General features: G+C 38.1%; 1 protein-coding gene across 1 annotated transcript in view; it reads left to right on the top strand.

The window, feature by feature from the left end:
• The window catches only part of CHD7 (chromodomain helicase DNA binding protein 7), a 189,976-nt gene that overhangs the window by 144,020 nt on the left and 26,906 nt on the right, over positions 1–19,050 (top strand). Inside the window, exons 12-19 of the mRNA XM_011931946.1 lie at positions 270–513; positions 1,586–1,762; positions 6,280–6,423; positions 7,935–8,190; positions 13,970–14,180; positions 14,708–14,903; positions 15,560–15,727; positions 15,968–16,147. Coding sequence (XP_011787336.1) covers positions 270–513; positions 1,586–1,762; positions 6,280–6,423; positions 7,935–8,190; positions 13,970–14,180; positions 14,708–14,903; positions 15,560–15,727; positions 15,968–16,147 — 1,576 coding nt within the window. The remainder of the gene's footprint in view (positions 1–269; positions 514–1,585; positions 1,763–6,279; positions 6,424–7,934; positions 8,191–13,969; positions 14,181–14,707; positions 14,904–15,559; positions 15,728–15,967; positions 16,148–19,050) is intronic.

Below are 19,050 nucleotides of genomic sequence, written 5' to 3'. Positions count from 1 at the left end.
GTTTTAACTCCTAATAAGAACTTTTTAAAAAAGCATTGAAAATATATGTAACATTTATTTAACAAATATTAAACAGAGATTGATAGAAGTATGTAAAATAATTTTTATTCTTTGAGAATTTTGTTTGAAAATATATTTTGTTGAATCTAAGAGAACATCTAAAGCATTGAGTATGCATTTGTGAGTACAATGGTATATATTTTGTGAAATGACAGCAGTGTCTCATATCCATACTCATTAAACTTTTGTACTTTATTTTCCTCCAAAAGGCGAAACTGCATTTTAGCAGATGAAATGGGTTTGGGAAAAACTATCCAGTCCATTACATTTCTCTATGAGATATATTTGAAAGGAATCCATGGCCCTTTTTTAGTAATTGCCCCATTGTCCACAATCCCCAACTGGGAAAGGGAATTCCGAACCTGGACAGAGTTGAACGTGGTTGTGTATCATGGGAGTCAAGCTAGTCGTCGGACCATTCAGTTGTATGAAATGTACTTCAAAGATCCCCAGGTAAACTGTCACAGGTTGTATTCTGTGTGCTTATTCTGTGCATTTTAAGGTGTTAAAAGAAAACAAAGTCTTGGTGACTTGGGAAGATCTAAATTTTGCCAAATTGAGAAATTTGCTTTAGATATTTGACTCAATTTACATTTGTATTATCTGTGTCTATGAAAACAGCTCTTTATTTTTATAGCTTTGGTTTTTCTGATTATTAGATTAAAAGGTATGAAATTTTTTTCCTTGGATGATCACTGAAATCTGTTTAATGCTTTGATATGTTAATTAGTTTTATTTCGCAAGCCCAAGAGAAAACTAAACAAAAAATGGTAATATTAAATGTGAATAGAAAGAATATTTTATTATGCTATTGCTAGAAGTGAAAAATGGTAAGATGTAAAAAGTCCTTGAAATATATGACACATTGAATGAAATATATCCCAAGGGAGGAATTTATGCTTTGGCTGTTAGTAGCAATTGCTTTAATTTTTTCTTACTCTAGTTACCTTTATGCCATTAGTGTGTATCAACATTGAAGCGTTATAAATGACATGATAAGGAAGAATGATATGTGCTAAAATAGTTTTATATTATGGGTGGTAAATGGAAGTCCTGTAATTGCAAATAGGACTTTTGCTATATATATGTGTTTTGCTATATATATCTATATATATTAGAGAGAGAGAGAGAGATGTGTGTGTGTATTCTAAGTATAAAATCTGGCCTACAATTAAATAACTAAAGGAGAAAAAATATTGAAGTCTGTATCTTTAGATTTGGGAAATTATTATAAATTCTGTCCTACGAGAATGTGTGACTAGAATGGGTATACTGAGTGGTAAGTGATGCACGTGCTCTATTAGGAGATTAGATCCAAAATTTACTGACAGTTTCATCATTTGTTTTACAATTCTGTTTTACCATATAGTTGAAAACTGCCAAAATAACTTGAAAACAGATGTATGTCACCTAAAATAAAGAGATCTCCAAAGGGATAAATACATATGTTTATGCTATTTATTCATCCTTAAAGTTATTTATGTAGTCATTAATGCTTAATAATAATTCAGAGTTGTTCTTATAGGGTCGAGTGATAAAGGGGTCCTATAAGTTTCATGCTATCATCACTACATTTGAAATGATTTTGACTGATTGTCCTGAGCTGCGGAATATTCCATGGCGCTGTGTAGTCATTGATGAAGCCCACAGGCTGAAGAACAGGAACTGCAAGCTGTTGGAGGGACTCAAGATGATGGACTTGGTCAGTGATCATATTGGTGACTGCACTGAACCTGAATAGAATTGCTGCTGACTTGATAGTCCCACTGCTCTGAATTTGATGCCTGTAAACAGTATTTGAAAAGCTTGTCAAATATTGTGATATATTCTCTGGAACTTTCAGTTATTCAAAAGTTGTTGCCTTTTGGATTCTTACATTGTTGGCTAGTGTCTATTAAACAGTTGTCTTATAGCAGAGTGTAATCATGATATCTTCACTAAAGTGAGTTTCAAGTATTTGTTTTACCCTTTGTTCATAAATACAGGTTGATCATAACAAATACAAAAATCCTAGAATCCAAAACTTTTTAAGTAACCACATAATGCTCAAAGGAAATGCTCATTGGAGCATTTCGGATTTTGGATTTTCTCATTTGGGATGTTCAACCTGTAAGTATAAATGCAGATATTCCAAAATCTAAAAATATCTGAAACCTGAAACACTCTGGTCCCAAGAATTTTGGATAAGGGATACTTAACTTATACTGCCATTTCATTAAGTGTTGGGCCAAGCTTTACTTCAGTGATGATAGTCCAGTTATTTTCCATGGCTCATAGGTTTTGTCATACTGTGGCCAGCAGGACTTGTAGATGCAAGTTCTCAATGAGTTGAGTAGGATATCTGGGGTTGGTTTAGTTCGCACAGATGCTTAGAAGTTTGGGGCATTACAATGCCTCAGATTTGATCTGGAGTTTCACACCACACTTGTCCCATACTTTTCCAGCTTCCCAAGAGATGATCAGGTCTTCCTGGTTAGATTTTCTAGATTTTTTTCAGTAGGAGCATCATGGAATAACATATCATAGGACTAGAAGAATTTGATTTATTTTCTGTCTGATATTGCTGTGTGTATGATTTCCTATTGGAACTTCAACATGACCTGTCATCCTCAGGCTTCTTTTCACTCCGTAGTTTATATCGTGGTTATGATCACTTATATTTTATTTTTAATGTACATTTTGAAAGCAAAGCTACTGTCGTTTAGCATGCCTTGGATGATTTGATGAGTTGCATGGAAGTACAAAAAGGTTTTTAAAATATTTTTAATGCTAATTTCTGTAGGCTAATTTGATTTTTTGTTAACTGAGAGTTTGAGATGAGAAGGAGTGTTCTATGTATTCATGGCCATATATTTTTAGCTGAAGACTGGTATTACCAAAAAACACCTAAAAGCTTTTTGTTGCAGCTGATTCTCTGAAGCAGCTTATTTTATTCTTAAAGAGATTAGATTTGCCAGCTTTGCTTTTAGTTTAAAACAAACAAAATCTGGTTTTGCTTAAAGGAAAAAGTCTGACTGAATTATCCTATTTAGGATGGGATTTCCCGTTTTTCTTCCTAATAAATTATTATTAAAGCTATCCTAAGATCTGTCTCAAAGCGGTTGACTGTTATTTGGTGGCCAATCCACAAAACAAGTGAGAGTGCTTAGAAACAGTGAATAGTCTCAGGGACCTTGGTAAGCATAGGGAAAAGAGAAACTCTGTGTGTGTATTTGTTCACTCCAGGGGATACTTAAGCATTAAAATGAAGTAAACTTGTATTTGCAGGTAAACACTAATGCTTATGATATAATCTAAATATATCTTCTCAGTAGGGATCCACCTTCATAGTTTTCTACTAAGAGATAGTTATGTCACCATTTCCTGAAGGCTTAAACAGTCATCTGACTGAGCTTATCTGAGTTATGTTCTATTATTAGTTCATGTATTCCCAGATAGTAGATTCTTACTGTAAAACATTCTTTCATTGGTGAGTACACATTAATTTAACTCTGTCAACATCAAACAATCTGATTGTCACTGGGCAATTTTTTTTTAATTTAAGTTCTAGGGTGCACGTGCAGAATGTGCCTGTTTGTTACATAGGTGTACATGTGCCATGTTGGTTTGCTGCACCCATCAACTTGTCATTTACATTAGGTATTTCTCCTAATGCTATCCCTCCCACAGCCTCCCACAATCTTTGGGCTATTTCAAAGAGTTTTATATTATTTATACTAACATTTGATTAATGAATTAGAATCTGTTATCCAAATAATTTTCCTATCACATATTGCAGTGTTCTTAAGCTTTTTCACATGATGGCACATACAGAAAATGGTAGTAGTTGAATGCCACACTTGGGTAAAAAGAGAAGGCTGCCCACTGCCACGGGACACCACCAGTCCTGGGTGTCCTGACCTTCCCCAAGGACTTATAACCTGTACTCATCCTTGGCTCACCAACTGGGAAGCTCTGATTAGCGCATGAACAAAATACTTATTTTTGTAATGTTCGGGAGTTTTTATTTGAGAAGAAATGTTTTCAAGATGGAACACATTATTGTTGTTCAGAATATAATTGTATTTGTCCAATTCTGAACAGCTCGTTGTCTGGTCTTTAAATCCTTACTTAAAAAATAAGCATCTTGATAACTTAGCCACTTTCTACTTTTTTTTCTTTCCTACAATAAGTCGCCGTCAAAATAGTGGATAGTAACTATATCCAGCTACGGCACAGGCCATAGGGAACTGCTGTTACCTGCACTAGACTTAGTTGCGATGAAAATGCGCTTGATGGGGATTATCTCCAAGTGCATTCCCAGAAAGGAAGACCAATGAGTGTCCTCAGCTCTGCAGGCACCAAGGAAATGTTTGTAAAGATGATACGTTGAGGGGCAGTCACCGTCTTCACAGTCCTCCACAGGAGCTCTGGGAAAGCAGCCATCTCGTTGTCCCCCATCCATGAGGAGGGGATGCTGTGGAGGTCATGGTAGTTCTTCATTGATTCTAGTATCTCTTTCATTGTCAGGAAACCTGACACAAAGAGTCTGCTTAAAATGAAATTAAATGGACATCACTTCATCGGAGCTAAAAAGAATAGTAATATTGTCAAGGCAAAAGCATATCTGCTGGCATAGGTGGAGGTGATAAGCTCCCGCGCCTGAGTTTCTTACATGATGTTTTGTGGGACTGTGCATAGTAATCGTGTATTTTTTGCTACCCACTTTCAAATTGATACCTCGTTTTATTCCACTATTTGTAGGTAACTGTGTGAAAGGATTTTGTGTGTAATCATTTGGTGTAACTATAATTGAAGGGAAGCTGCCTAAGAAAGGAGCGCTTTCCTTTTTTCAAATAAGTTTATTTTGAAATTAATAAGTTAAAAAGGCTTTGACTTTTAAAATATTTGGTTAGGCAGTCAAGATTTAATTTAATGTAGTAATAAAGGATATGAAAAAACTGGGAGACACGATAATCAATACAGCTCATCTACTGCAGTAACTCTTTCCTGAATATGTGATGGGACTTTAAAAAAAGTTCTTGCATACAGTAATCCAGGACTTGGGTATGTCAGTGATTGTGGCCCAGGCTATCCACAAGTGTGGTGGTACATTAGAAAAAAATTGATTGATTGATCCTTACTGTTTATGAATTTACTGAGTCCGAAGATGATGGTGGTCCACGAAACTTCCTCAGAGACTTTATTCAAAGGGAAGAGAAGGAGGAATACAAGCATACTGAACTCCTTTACCTCACTTTCAAAGAGCTTCATTGACAGATATGACATGGTAGATATTAAGAAAATTAGCATGTTCTTATGTCATTCATCTAGTATTTACTGAGCGTATACTCTGCTTGGCAACCAAGACTTGTCAGGTTCCGAGTTAAGTCAGAATATTGCTTTCTCAACTACTGGGAGGTATAATTACTTTCTGAAATAGTTTTGTTAGCTGTGCTGTGTACCAAATGGCCAGAGAAAGCAGAAAATAATAGGGTTCTTAAGATTAATATCTCACTATTGTTAAGACTGGCCATTGTAAAACAGCTCCTCTGTATTGCATATATAGAAATAGGAGGACAGGGTACAACTGCATGAGGAAAGCTGGGGAAAGAGTTCGTAAACAGGAAGAATTAATTAAAGAAATACCTAACTTGGTTCAAAGAGACAAATTTATAAATAGCATCTGATTTAAAAAAAAAAAGTGATTATGGTATTTACAACCAAGTTGACCTCTTTGCTAGTTGGAAATTTTTGCAGAACAAAATAGTTTTTCATATGCTGTTGCATGTGGAACTTCTTTTGTCTCTATGAAGTGAGTCATGCAGGAAGCAGATGGAGAGATGAGAGCACTGTTGATGTAGAGAGCAGAAAGAAGCATGCATGTTTCATCTGAGACTAGGGATTCTAGGAAAAAAACTTAACTGGTGGGGATAAAAGCATTGAGACTTGGGGGACTTAAAAAGCCGTGGCACTAAAATACTGACCTATAACTCCAGGAAGAAACAAAATGGCAAGACACATTTAAGGACCCTGTAGAGTTCTGGAGAGGACTGTCCCCAGATCTGTTTACCTGACACAGAAATTGTGTTCTAATATCTCTGTTTTCATGCCTGATTCCTATACTTTTCATAGGATAGATGAGTAGGAGTAGAACAGTGGATATCTAGTGAGAGGCTCTGGTTTTAAGAAAGTGTTTTTGTTACAATTTGGTTAGTGGCTTTCCTTGCCTTACCTCAGGAACACAAAGTGCTGCTGACGGGAACCCCACTCCAGAACACTGTGGAAGAACTCTTCAGCTTGCTTCATTTCTTGGAACCAAGTCGCTTCCCTTCAGAAACCACATTTATGCAAGAGTTTGGTGATCTAAAAACAGAAGAGCAGGTATTTATCACCTCCACTTTGTATTTCACTTATAAAATTGAAGATTAGCCCATGAAACAGCAAAGTATTAAGTTATTTTAAAGTGTGATTATATTACAGTTTTTCCCACCTAGTACAGAGAACCTTAGATACCCTTTCCTTGGACTTTCTAGGTCATCATCGTAAAGGTTTTCTTCATTTGTTTGTTTGCTCTTGTGAAGGGCTGTTGAGATTTATAGAGAGGTTACATACCTGTTGATATAATTTTCAGAGATAGTTGTGCTGTGCAGGTTGGTAGTTTTGCAATGTATGTGTAATTTTGGGGATGATGTCAGATGCCACTGACATTGATAGAGCTGTTTGCCTACTGCAGTTTTGAGTCTCTATTCTTTGTGAAGCATCTGTACTCAGCCACACTGCTTACTTCTTCAAGCCTACATATTTTCACTTTAGAAACTTAGGGCATAACCACTGCACAGTATTTCTGTGAGAAATAAATGAAGTATTGTGTATGAAAAATGCTTGGGCCAGGTGCGGTGGCTCATGCCTGTAATCCCAGCATTTTGGGAGGCTGAGGCAGGCGGATCATGACGTCAAGAGTTTGAGACCAGCCTGACCAATATGGTGAAACCCCATCTCTACTTAAAAAAAAAAGTACAAAAATTAGCCGGGCGTGGTGGTGGGCACCTATAGTCCCAGCTACTGTGGAGACTGAGGCAGGAGAGTAGCTTGAACCCAGGAGGCAGAGGTTGCAGTGAGCCAAGATCGCACCACTGCATTCCAGCCTGGGCGACAGAGTGAGACTTGGTCTCAAAAAAAAAAAAAAGAAAAAATAAAAAGTGCTTGGCTATTTTATGTGCTGTAAGAGTTATGTGGGTATTAGTTATAATTTGTTTGCTGTATTTGAAATAAATATGGAGATAGACGTGAAATCTTGGTTTTTATGTGCCATCTCCCCTGACTTACTGTCTAAAACCTCTTAGCTCGGTTCAGAGTAAGGTCTGTTTTGTTTTTCTTTTCTGAAATAAAAACCGTATGGAGTACACAGTTCTATTGCCAATCAATAGAAAAGAGAACCAGGGAGAGATGTCTCTGCTGGCTCCTTCGTGCAGGGACTAGATTGCTCCTGGCTCACTTTCTCTCATTCTTTAGCTTTGCCTAGAAAGGAAGAGAATAGAAACACAGCATTGCCATGACACTGTCTTGTCCCTCTTCTCTATCTTCCCTATGGCTTAGGGCAAACAGAAGGGAAAGCTACATGAATACGTTGGATTTCTGCTGGGTGTTTTTCAAGCCTTCTGGCTGTTCAGGGCTCCTGGATGGATGAAGTAGTTCATTTGACATAGAATCATCCAACCTTCATGCACCGCTCTTAAGAAAGCTGAAAGATGAGCTCCTTCATACTCTCACGGGGCTTTGAAAAATGAAAATGGATGGCTAATGAATGAGATAATCCTGATGTTTCATGTTAGAATATGTTTTAACTTGCCATCAAATCATGACACAAGTATTTACTTAAGGTCCTTTTTTAGGTGCAAAAACTTCAAGCTATTCTAAAGCCAATGATGTTGAGACGTCTCAAAGAGGATGTAGAAAAGAACTTGGCCCCCAAAGAAGAAACTATTATTGAAGTTGAACTAACAAACATTCAGAAGAAATATTACCGAGCCATCCTTGAGAAGAATTTCACATTTCTTTCCAAAGGTGGTGGGCAAGCTAACGTACCTAACCTGTTAAACACTATGATGGAATTGCGGAAGTGCTGCAATCATCCGTACCTTATCAATGGTAAGCCTGCTCTGCTCACAGACTTGCTTAAGTGATGGTTGAAGCCCAGAAATCCTTTTCTGCCCCCAGACTGGGGATTTCATGGTATATAGTCATTCCTGTCTCCTGTCCACTCAGCATGAGTTTCACCAGCTTCCCACTTTCTGTGATGCCTCCTTCTGTACTTGCTGAAGGCGAGTGACCGTTGCCCCAGCAGTCCCTAAAATGGAATCTCACTTTGCCTTTCTTCTACCTCCTTGTGCTTGAAAAGAGGCGTTAGTTTTCCATGGCTAGAAGTCATCTGAAGTGCTAACAGCCAAAGAGAAATTAACTCCAATGGAGGTTTTCTTAGGGTGTGTGTATTTAAATCAGAGATGTTAAAGAGGAACTTAGGTGTGGGCACACAGCTAACAGCTGTCTCAAGCCTTTGATAGAAAATGTCCTCATCTTCCTCTCAGTCCAGAATCATCTAGCACCTCTATCCTCTGAGAACAAAAAGATTAACTTAAAGCTTTGATAATTTATGGGCCTCCCCTTTTCTTAACTAAATTGATAGTGTTATATAACTCATGGCTTAAAACCTTTATTATGCATTTTTGGAAATCATTAAGGTGATAAATATTTCATGCTTATGTTGTATAAGATATTCTGGAGAATGCAAAGGTAAATAAGAAGGGAGCATTCGCCACAAGCAGTCTTCAGTTAGCTGAGAGATTGAGATTGGGGGAGTCTTTAGAAGGAGATGACCTTTTAAGGCAAGTCTGCAGGGGTAGAAAGGATTTTCCCAGGCAGAGTTAGAAAAAGAAAGGATGTTTAGGCTGAAGTAATGATACAAGCAAAGAGAGGGGATCAGGAAAACAATGAGGAACTTGCCCAAAGTAGAAGGCACATGTAAGAAATGCACCTTAGTCATGGCTTGGACCCTGCTGCAGAATTCCTTAAAGGTTAGTGCATGGAACCTCCACTCTCCTCTGCAGGCAGTGAAGAACCACAACTAGTGTTTGAGCTGAGCATTGATTAGAAATATGATTCAGGGTGATGCATCAGGCAACACTGCATAAAAAGGATGGGAGGAGGAAAGACAGACAAGCAGAAGGACCAGCTCAGAGGCTATTGTATTCTGGGCAGGAGTTAATGTGGGTTAAAGAAAGGTGGTGGCAGGCTAATTTGGGAGACTTGTACACGATGATAGTTGGCTAGCAGTGCAATTAGATGCCTTTCCAAGGAAGAGGGAGCACAACCTGGTCTGTCTTTATCATTGTTTATGAGGTTCAAGGACAGCTGATTTAAAGAATTTCTAATCTTTCCGCTTTTAATAACTTATAACTCATCAGCCACCCCAGATTCAGAAGTCTCCATTTCTAATGGACAGAGTAGTCCACGCCTGGAAGACAGTCTCAGAGGGTTGCACCTGGGATCGTTGGTGTGGTGCGATGAATCAGTGAATTTCTTTATATATATATATACGTGTATGTGTATATATACACACACACACACACATATATATACATTTTTTTTTCTTGAATAGGGCCTCACTCTGGCACCCAGGCTGTAGTGCAGAGGCATGATCTCGGCTCACTGCAGCCTTGACCTCCCAGGCTCAAGCATCCCTCCCACTTCAGCCTCCTGAGTAGCTGGGACTACAGGCACGCGCCACAGCGCCCAGCCAATTTTTTTTGTATTTTTTGTAGAGATGGGGTTTCTCCGTGTTGCCCAGGCTGGTAGTGAACTCCTGAGCTCAAGTGATCTGCCTACCTCAGCCTCCCAAAGTGCTGGGAATACAGGTGTGAGCCACTGTGCCCAGCCAATGAATTTCTTTTTGTGCTCTTAATTTTGTCTTCTAAAGAGAGTATCCTGTGTGATGATTATGTATCTGATACTGCCAACCTGCTAATCACAGTATGTTTAGGAGCTTGTACAACCGTTATGGTGAGTGTTAACTAGCCAGGTCGTGAATTGGCAAGACAGAGCTTAGGGCAACTGATGGAGCGAGATGAGGACACGTGTGTGCATCCACTGTGCACATACACACGTTTGCATTTAATAGCTGGTACAAAAGAAAAGAAATAATAGGCTCCAAGGGGAAAGAAAAGAAAAGGAGATACAAAAGGGTTTGAATGCTACCAGCAGGATGTGTGTGAAAGGGGAGATCTCAGCAATGGTAGTTAGATTGCCACCCCCAGTTCCAGCAAGTTTACCCTGTTTGGTCATATGTTAATTATATGCATTGAACATTGTGGGTTGTTTTCCCCCAAAACACAGCTGGTGTGTCTCTTCCTCTGCTGATTGCTTTCCAGGGTCATTCTCTATAGCATATTTGTTCGCCAGGAGCCCCTTAGGACTCCCTAAGGCTTGGCATCTGTGGCAGTTGTCCTAATTGGTCATACCTTGAGGTCAGCTTTTCTGTCCTGACAAGTTAAGAAGTGTCTGTTAAGCAGGTGTCCTTGTTCCTAAATTTGGGGAAGTTAAGGTGAAAAAGTATAGATAACCTACAAACTAAGCGCACCCAGTTGCCCAGATAACTTACGTAGACATCGCATTGTGTAGAGATTGCTCCAGGGCCAATACTGTTCATTCTCATCCACAGTCTGAATAAAAACATATATCCAGCGTTTAAAAGGAAATTCTTTAATTTGGGAGATTACACTGAAATTTGAGTGGGTTGTGGCAGAGTAAAGAAGCCTCAATCAACATTCAACAAAACACATTTCCAGGATTATGAAAAATAGAAGCAATTTTATATGTATGAGTTGAAAGTAACATAAGCACAGCACAAGGAAAAAGGTTTAGAAGTGTTGGTAGAACACAAACTGTATATAAATGAGACAATATTTTTAATGTGACCCTTAATATTTTTACTTCAATGCTTGGAACAGTGTCTGGCACACTCTAGGCACTCTGCTAGTTGTTTTCTTGCTAAAAGTTAAGGAAGTTAAGCAAGTGAAGGTAACTAACTGAGTGACATAAATGGAGTTACTATTATTGGCCCAAGCTTTATTTCAGTGGAATTTCCAATTTCTCGGTTTTGTAATGTGAAGTTAAGAATACTGTTGAAAACATGTCCAAGGTACCCTGCTGGTTAGAGCTGACTTAAGAGTCATTGCTGGTTATTGTTTGAGGCAGGGGGCGTGTGAAGAAGAGTGGGCAAAAAGAAAACAAGAATGAGGCTTAGGTGTTGGAGTGAATTTCAGAGAGAAAATAGTAACTTGTTTTTTTCTGGTAATCGTCAAGAACAAAATATTTTCTTGTTTGTTCGTGGCTTTTATATAGCTAGAGGACATTGCAGTTACTGTCCCGACAGTGACCATCTGTTGAAGTGAAAAGACTTCAAGCTGTAAGTGAGTGCACACTTGTTTCAAGTTGTCTTTGATATACACACTTTCCAATGTGGTACCAGCCGTACATTAATTTAGGGTGGAACCAACAAAGTGTTTTAGGTTGTCATAACCCATTTCCAGTTAATTTTTGGATTGATGTTTACAAATCGGGTATCAAACATTAATTGGTAATCTTGAAAATTTAGCTATGATGTCAGAAGGTAGCAGTTGCGTTCCTCCGCAACACTCTTCCCACCCTCTTTCCTTCAATGTTGCCACAATAAAATGTCAAGACAATCATATAGGAAAGATGTTTGCTGATACTATTTTTGAATGAAATATTATTAGTATAAACTGGCTGCCAGTTGTAAGAACCTGAATTCATAACAAAGAGCTGAATTAATTAATTCAGCAGTAGCTTTTGTCAGGTAAGAAAGAATGGATTTTTTTTTGGACTATTCTTTTTGGTGGTGTAAAAAAGGCAAAAATTATTTTTTTAATCTCTGAATAAATTTAAAATTAAATTTCTCTGCAAATTTGACCGAATTATTTATATTAAAAAAATTTTAACTGAAACCCAAACATATCTGATGTTTATTTTGTCAAAATGATTATTCCTTTTTGAAAAGTATTCATTGGCCATTAATTTGTTTTAAATGGCTAAAATACTTTATTTATATTATTGTGGATTTTAACTTAGTATGGACAAAAAATAGTTGACCAGATAACATAAGAGTAAAATTTATTTCTGAATTTCAGAGCTTATGGTATATTGTACAACAAGAACACACTGGAAAGAGACCTAATGTAACATGTGCACTTAAATCTGTTTCCCCTGTCTCTTGAGGGCTTGTCCTGAATCTAGAACCTGGGTTTCTAAATTTCATGTTTTAAAAAATATTTAACTTTATTCAGGAACATTCTTGCTAATGCTCTTAAACAGCATTTTGCTGTTTACTCTTACATTTATTTTCCATACTTAAAGAAAAATTGTGAATATTATCTTTTCATTCACTTTAAAAAAGGTGTGAGGACCAGGCCCCCTTCATAGGAAGTCAGTGTATTTTGTGGAAGGCATTAGTGCTTGGGAAGACATTAAGTGACTTTAATCTGTTCTCAGTAAATTATTTGTTGATTAATAATTAACAAGCTGTATTTCTGCATTTGACCGTGCCATAAGGTAATTTCTACATGCAACCTTAAAGTACAGATAGGATTGCACTTTTGTTACATCTGTGCTTGTTGCAGCAGTACCATGTGAGAGGCTGTGGTTGCCTGTCCCACTAACCCAACCTTTAAAGCCTCTGTGAGGTTTGTGTATCCCCATCTTGTGTATAGTTAGTTCACATGTTAAAAACTAGTGGTAGGAAGGTAGTTTTAAGTTTCTGGCACAGTTAAAGTCTGGGAGACAATCCCATTAAGGTGAATGTGTGTGTTTGTATTTTCTGAAGAATAGTTAAACACATCCTCCACCTTCAGAGAAAGGAGCTGAACACAACAGCTATGTCCTGATTAACCCCAGAGGCAGGAGGAGGCCAGACCAATGCTGTGTAATTCTAGTTAAGCCACCTAAGCAGTTGAAGGAAGCTTAGCCTGCTGCTTCCTGAACAAGTGTATGTCAGGCAGGGATGTGGTGGGGCATCTTTCCTTAGGAAGATGTCATATTCTTGAGGCCATATTCTTGAGGCCTCTTGCCAATGTACCCAAGTCTTTGGACCAGCAAAAATCCATGTGGGGCTATGAGGGAGAAAAGAAGGGTTTAAGCATAGAAGTCTTGTGTCAAACACTTAAAAGTTTATTTGTTTTTAATTTTAAAAGGTTTGGATAGTTCAAGATAGAATTTTTGTATCTTAGGAAAAATTACCAGATGAGAATGAATGTGGAGGGAGATTTAGAGATTACAATAGGTGTATGTTTAGGTCCCCAACAGATATTCTGAGAAATTATCCTGGAAGTAAATTCCTCTTTTTGTAGTTCCTTTGCCTATATTAATATGCAATTGTAGACCCAAACTACTACTGCTCTTACGCTGTAATTGTTAGGACTCTATTCCTTTGTTTTTTCATTTTGGAACAGATTTTGTTGTTTGTGTTTATGTTCAGCTAGTAAACATTTCTTCATTTCTTTAGCAATTTAGGTTCCAAATTTTTTGTAGGTATTTGGCCCTTGGCTTGTTTCTGCCACTTCTGGCTTGACAGTCTGTTGTTGAAATTCTGTTTTTACAGACAGCAAACATTTGTTTGTTGAAAAATGTGGTTTTCCCCCTAAATGCCTCAATGTGTTATGCTTAAAACTTTTATCCCTTTTGTGCATCCACAGTTTTGTATAGACCCAACTATGAGTAAGTGGATGGATTCTTGTTCATAAGCAGGAGTTTGGTGTTCTGGTTCCTACAGTTTGCAATGGGTTTTGAAAGCAAGTTCATTGTTTTTAGTAATAAAAACCTTTTACAGCATTCACGTTATGCTGTCCAATCTCTGCAGGTGCTGAAGAGAAAATTTTGGAAGAGTTTAAAGAAACACACAATGCAGAGTCTCCAGATTTTCAGCTCCAGGCAATGATCCAGGCTGCTGGCAAGCTAGTGCTGATTGACAAGCTGCTGCCAAAACTGAAGGCTGGTGGCCACAGGGTGCTTATCTTTTCCCAGATGGTGCGCTGCTTGGACATACTGGAAGACTACCTCATTCAAAGACGGTGAGGGCCACCATATCAGAATAATAAAAGGGAAATCTAAAATTACCTTCACAGGGTTCCAAGCAGTCCACCTAAAAGTGGTATCTATGATAAAGGGGATAGAATGGGGAAAATGTATCACATATCATTTTTAAAACTATAGATGTACATGGTTATTTTATATGATGACTACAGGAGGACATTGCATACTTTTTAAGGCAATTTTATTTCCCCATTGCCTTTATTTGAGTAGGGGAGAATATTTCTTACTTAAAATTGAAATTATTTGTTTTCTTACTGTTATAGGTGTCAGCTGTTTTTAGAATTTAGCTATTTCCCTGGAGAGGAAGTAAAATAAAATTTAATCCTTGGTCATTCAATCAATTATATAAAAAACTCCAATAAACCCTGTTTGCTCTGAGATTAGTTCTGTTAAGTCATATTAGTCTTTTAAATATATATTCCATATTGTCATAAAAATTTAACAAAAGGAGCAAGTATGTTGTCGCTGTGTGTCAGGCCTCCTTGTTCATACTGATGATTTCTAGGTACCCATATGAAAGGATTGACGGCCGAGTAAGAGGCAACCTCCGCCAGGCAGCTATCGACAGATTCTCCAAACCTGATTCTGATAGGTTTGTTTTCCTCCTGTGTACAAGAGCAGGAGGTTTAGGCATTAACCTCACTGCTGCTGATACCTGCATCATCTTTGATTCAGACTGGAATCCCCAAAATGACCTCCAGGTAAATGCACAAGAAAGTCCTGATGCCTTTAAAAAAGAAGTCATTCTGCTTACTATGACAGAGAGTCCCAGTCAGACCCATAAATTAATATTGTGTTGTCACTCAGGCTGTGTCCTATGATTCAGAGCAAGTAACCAACTAATAACCTGTTGATTAATAATGTAAGAAGAAATTTTTTAGTTTTAACCTTCTTCTAAATGGCACCTCTATTTATTGGCACATAGATAGGGTCTTATAACTGGCAGTTGAGTCTTGTCATTCGTTGGTAGCCGTCTTAGCTCAGGTCTCCTTAACATAATACCATAAATTGGTTGGCTTAAACAGCAGACATTTATTTCTCATGGTTCTGGAGGTTGGAGGTCCAAGACCAGAGTGCCAGCAGAGTCAGGTTCTTGGTGAGGGCCCTCTTCCTGGTTTATGGACAGTTGTCATCTTGCTGTGTCCTCACCCAGCTTAACGAGAGCCAGCTCTCTCGCCTCTTTATATGAGCACTAATCCCTTTCCTGAGGACTCCACCCTCATGACCTAATTACTTCCCTAAGGCCCCACCTCCAAATATCATCACAATTGGAATGAGGGTTTCAGCATATGAATTTGGTAGGGAGACACAAACATTCAGTTCATTGCAATAACTATTAATTTCATTTTTCTTCCAGGCTCAGGCTAGATGTCATAGAATAGGACAGAGCAAATCTGTGAAAATCTACAGGCTGATTACAAGAAATTCCTATGAAAGGGAAATGTTTGACAAGGCTAGTTTGAAGCTGGGGCTGGATAAAGCTGTGCTACAGTCTATGAGTGGAAGAGAAAATGCTACCAATGGGGTAAAACCACCCTTGCCCAAACCATTCATTTGTCCTGGCACTTTTCTTTATTTAACTAATTGTAAGAAATTACTCAGCTTTTGATTATTTTTCTACCTCAATATTTTAAGTGTATTTTGTAACACTTTCCTTTGTTATAATTTAGGTTTACTCTGTTTGAGAAAAATGCAGCATTTGTTAAGTCTACAAACCTCTTAATTCTAAATTATTTTGAGTATTTTAAATATTTCTCTAAAACAGGTACAACAGCTTTCCAAGAAAGAAATAGAGGATCTTCTACGAAAAGGGGCCTATGGTGCACTCATGGATGAGGAAGATGAAGGGTCTAAATTCTGTGAAGAAGATATTGATCAGATCCTCCTACGTCGAACCCACACCATTACCATTGAGTCGGAAGGGAAAGGTTCCACATTTGCTAAGGTGTGAATCGATCTGAAGAGGCCAGGTTTTCCACAGAAACATAACAGAGCTCATGTGAAAAGTACCTTGTAAAAGTGCTTACAAGATGCATTGGGAATTAATCAAATTAATCATTAACTCCCTGTGGAACCCCTGGCACATGAAGCTTTCTTTATGCTTTCGTTTCTCTTCTGTGTACCTGCCATTGGTATTTGCCCTCACCTTGTCATCCTTGTATCTACTTCCCAGCTCCTGAGGCTAATCCCTCACTTGTGTTCTTGACTCCATCCTCTCCACTTCTGAGATCCTGCTCCATTGGCATCTTCCTTCTCTCCCCAGATTCTGGTTTCTGAAACAGCCTATAAGAATGATCAACTCACTCCTTTAAAAATACCTGTCCACTATTTTCCCCTTTAACTCTGTCTCCATACATAAACTCTTTTCAGAGCTAAAATCCACACAAACGTAATCTACTCTAGCTGTCTCTACTGTCTCCCTTTCTACTTATTTTTCAGCTTTTTCAGCTTCCAGCTTGCACGCGTTGCCTGGCTCTCTATCAGAGCTGCTCTGGCCAGGGTCACCACTGAGTACACCCAATGGTTCCACTTGAGAGCCCCTTCTGAGGTTTTGCCTGCATTTTGTTCTAGCCATCTTACTGAGGCCCACTCTGTAGTTTTATTTTTAACAGCTTTACTGAAATGTAATTAACTGACTATACAATTAACCTGTCTTAAGTATACAATTCAATGCCTTTACCATATTACAGACGTGAGCACATATTACCACAATCTAAGTTTGAAACATTTCCATTACCCCAGAAAGGTCCTCTTTCTCATTAGCAGTCATTCCCCATTCCTATCCATACCAGTCTCCCATATCTGGAAAGCATGAATCTACTTTATTTTTCTACAGATTTGCCTTCTCTGGACAGTGGACAGTTCATATAAATGGAATCATATGATATATGATCTTTTGTGTCTGACTTCATTCACTTAGCATAATGTTTTTCAGGTTCATCTATATTGTAGTATGAATCAGTAATTCATTCCTTTTTATTGCTGAACAGTATTCCATTTTATGGGTATACCACATTTATTTGTTGATAATGGACATCTGGGTTGTTTTTACTGTTGGTTATTATGAAGAATGTTGTTATGGATATTTGTGTACAAGTTTTTGTATGGACTTGTTTTCATTTCTCTTGAGTATATACCAGGAGTAGAATTGCTGGGTCCTATATTAACTTCATGTTTGACCCTTTGAGGAACTGCCAGGCTGTTTTCTAGAGTGACTGTACTATTTTCCTTCCAAGTCAAATAGTAAGACGTATAGGTGAGGATATGGAGGAAATGGAACTCCATATCCTCCCCAATACTTTTTATTATCTGAGTTTTTAGTTTTAGCCTTTCTAATGGGTGTGAGGTCATATCCCACTCTTGTTTTTATTTGCATTTCTCTGATGATATTGAGCATCTTTTCATGTGCTTATTGGCCAGATGTAGATCATCTCTGGAAGAAATTCTATTCAAGTTCTTTGTTCATTTCTTGAGTTTCTTGTTATTAATATTTCAGACTTAAAATATGTTCTGTATGAAAGTTCTGTATTAATATGATTGCAGATATTTTCTCCTACTCTTTTCTTAATAGCATGTAATTTTAATGAAGCCCAGTTTACCATCTTTTTCTTTTATCGCTTGTGTTTTAGTGCATTGTCAAACCCAAGGTCACAGAGATTTATGTTTTCTACATATTTGCCTACTCTGGACAGTGGGCAGTTCATATAAATGGAATCATATGGTATATGATCTTTTGTGTCTGGCTTCATTCAGTTAGCATAATGTTATTCACTAGCGTAACTTAGATTCCAAGATTTATAGTTTTTAACTCTTAGATTTTGGTCTGTGATTCCATTTGAATAGAGTTTTGTGTATGGTGTGAGATAGGGGTCCAACCTTCCTTTTGCATCTGGCTCTCCAGTTGTCCCAGCTGCTCCAATCTGGAAAGGCTCTTCTCCTGTGGGCTTTGAGACCCACATCTTCTTCCTTACATCTTTCAGCCTTATGTCAGATTATTTTCTCAGAGCTCACAGGCACTGTGTATTCAACATGTGCACAGCCAAACTTACCATCCCTGTTTCTCCCCCTACCCCCATCTTTGTTTGTCCACCTGACTGACATCATTCAGATGCCTGAAATGGATGCTGAGGTTTTTCCTGGCTTCCTCTTTCATATTTCACATACACCCAGATTCTGACTCTATTAATTTTGCCTTTTTTATTTTTAGGGATGATGTCTCACTGTGTTGCCCAGGCTAGACTTGAACATATGGCTCAAGTCACCTTCCACCTTCAGCTTCCCAAGAATTTTACCTTTTAAAGAATATGTTTCTTTTTTTAAATTTTTTTGTTTTTATTTATTTATTTATTTTGACAGAGTCTTGCTTTGTTGCCCAGGCTGGAGTGCAGTGGCGCAATCTCGACTCACTGTAACTTCTTCCTCCTGGGTTCAAGTGATTCTCTTGCCTCAGCTTCCCAAGTACCTGGCATTACAGGCGTGCACCACCATGCCTGGCTAATTTTTGCATTTTTAGTAGAGACAGGGTTTCACCATGTTAGCCAGGCTGGTCTCAAACTCCTGACCTCAAACCATCTGCCCACCTTGATCTCCCAAAGTGCTGGGATTATAGGCATGAGCCACCACACCTGGCCTAAAGAATACGTTTCTAAACCACCTTCTTTTCTCCATTTTGTTATTTCTTCTGTAAATTATTGCAGTGGCCTCTTCTGCTGTGTTCTGACTTCCATGCTCCAAGCGTTGGTATGACCTTTCCAACTTGTGACTCTAGGTATGATTGTGTCCATAATGAGATTATTCCCAGTTTCAAATAGTCCCTGGTTCCCTCGGAATAGAGTTCAAACTCTGTTA

This window comes from Colobus angolensis, unplaced genomic scaffold (assembly GCF_000951035.1).
Source record: "Colobus angolensis palliatus isolate OR3802 unplaced genomic scaffold, Cang.pa_1.0 Scaffold92, whole genome shotgun sequence".
Taxonomy (NCBI): Eukaryota; Metazoa; Chordata; class Mammalia; order Primates; family Cercopithecidae; genus Colobus; species Colobus angolensis.
The sequence above is the reverse complement of the archived record's forward strand: the minus strand, read 5'-3'. Positions and strand labels throughout refer to the sequence as shown.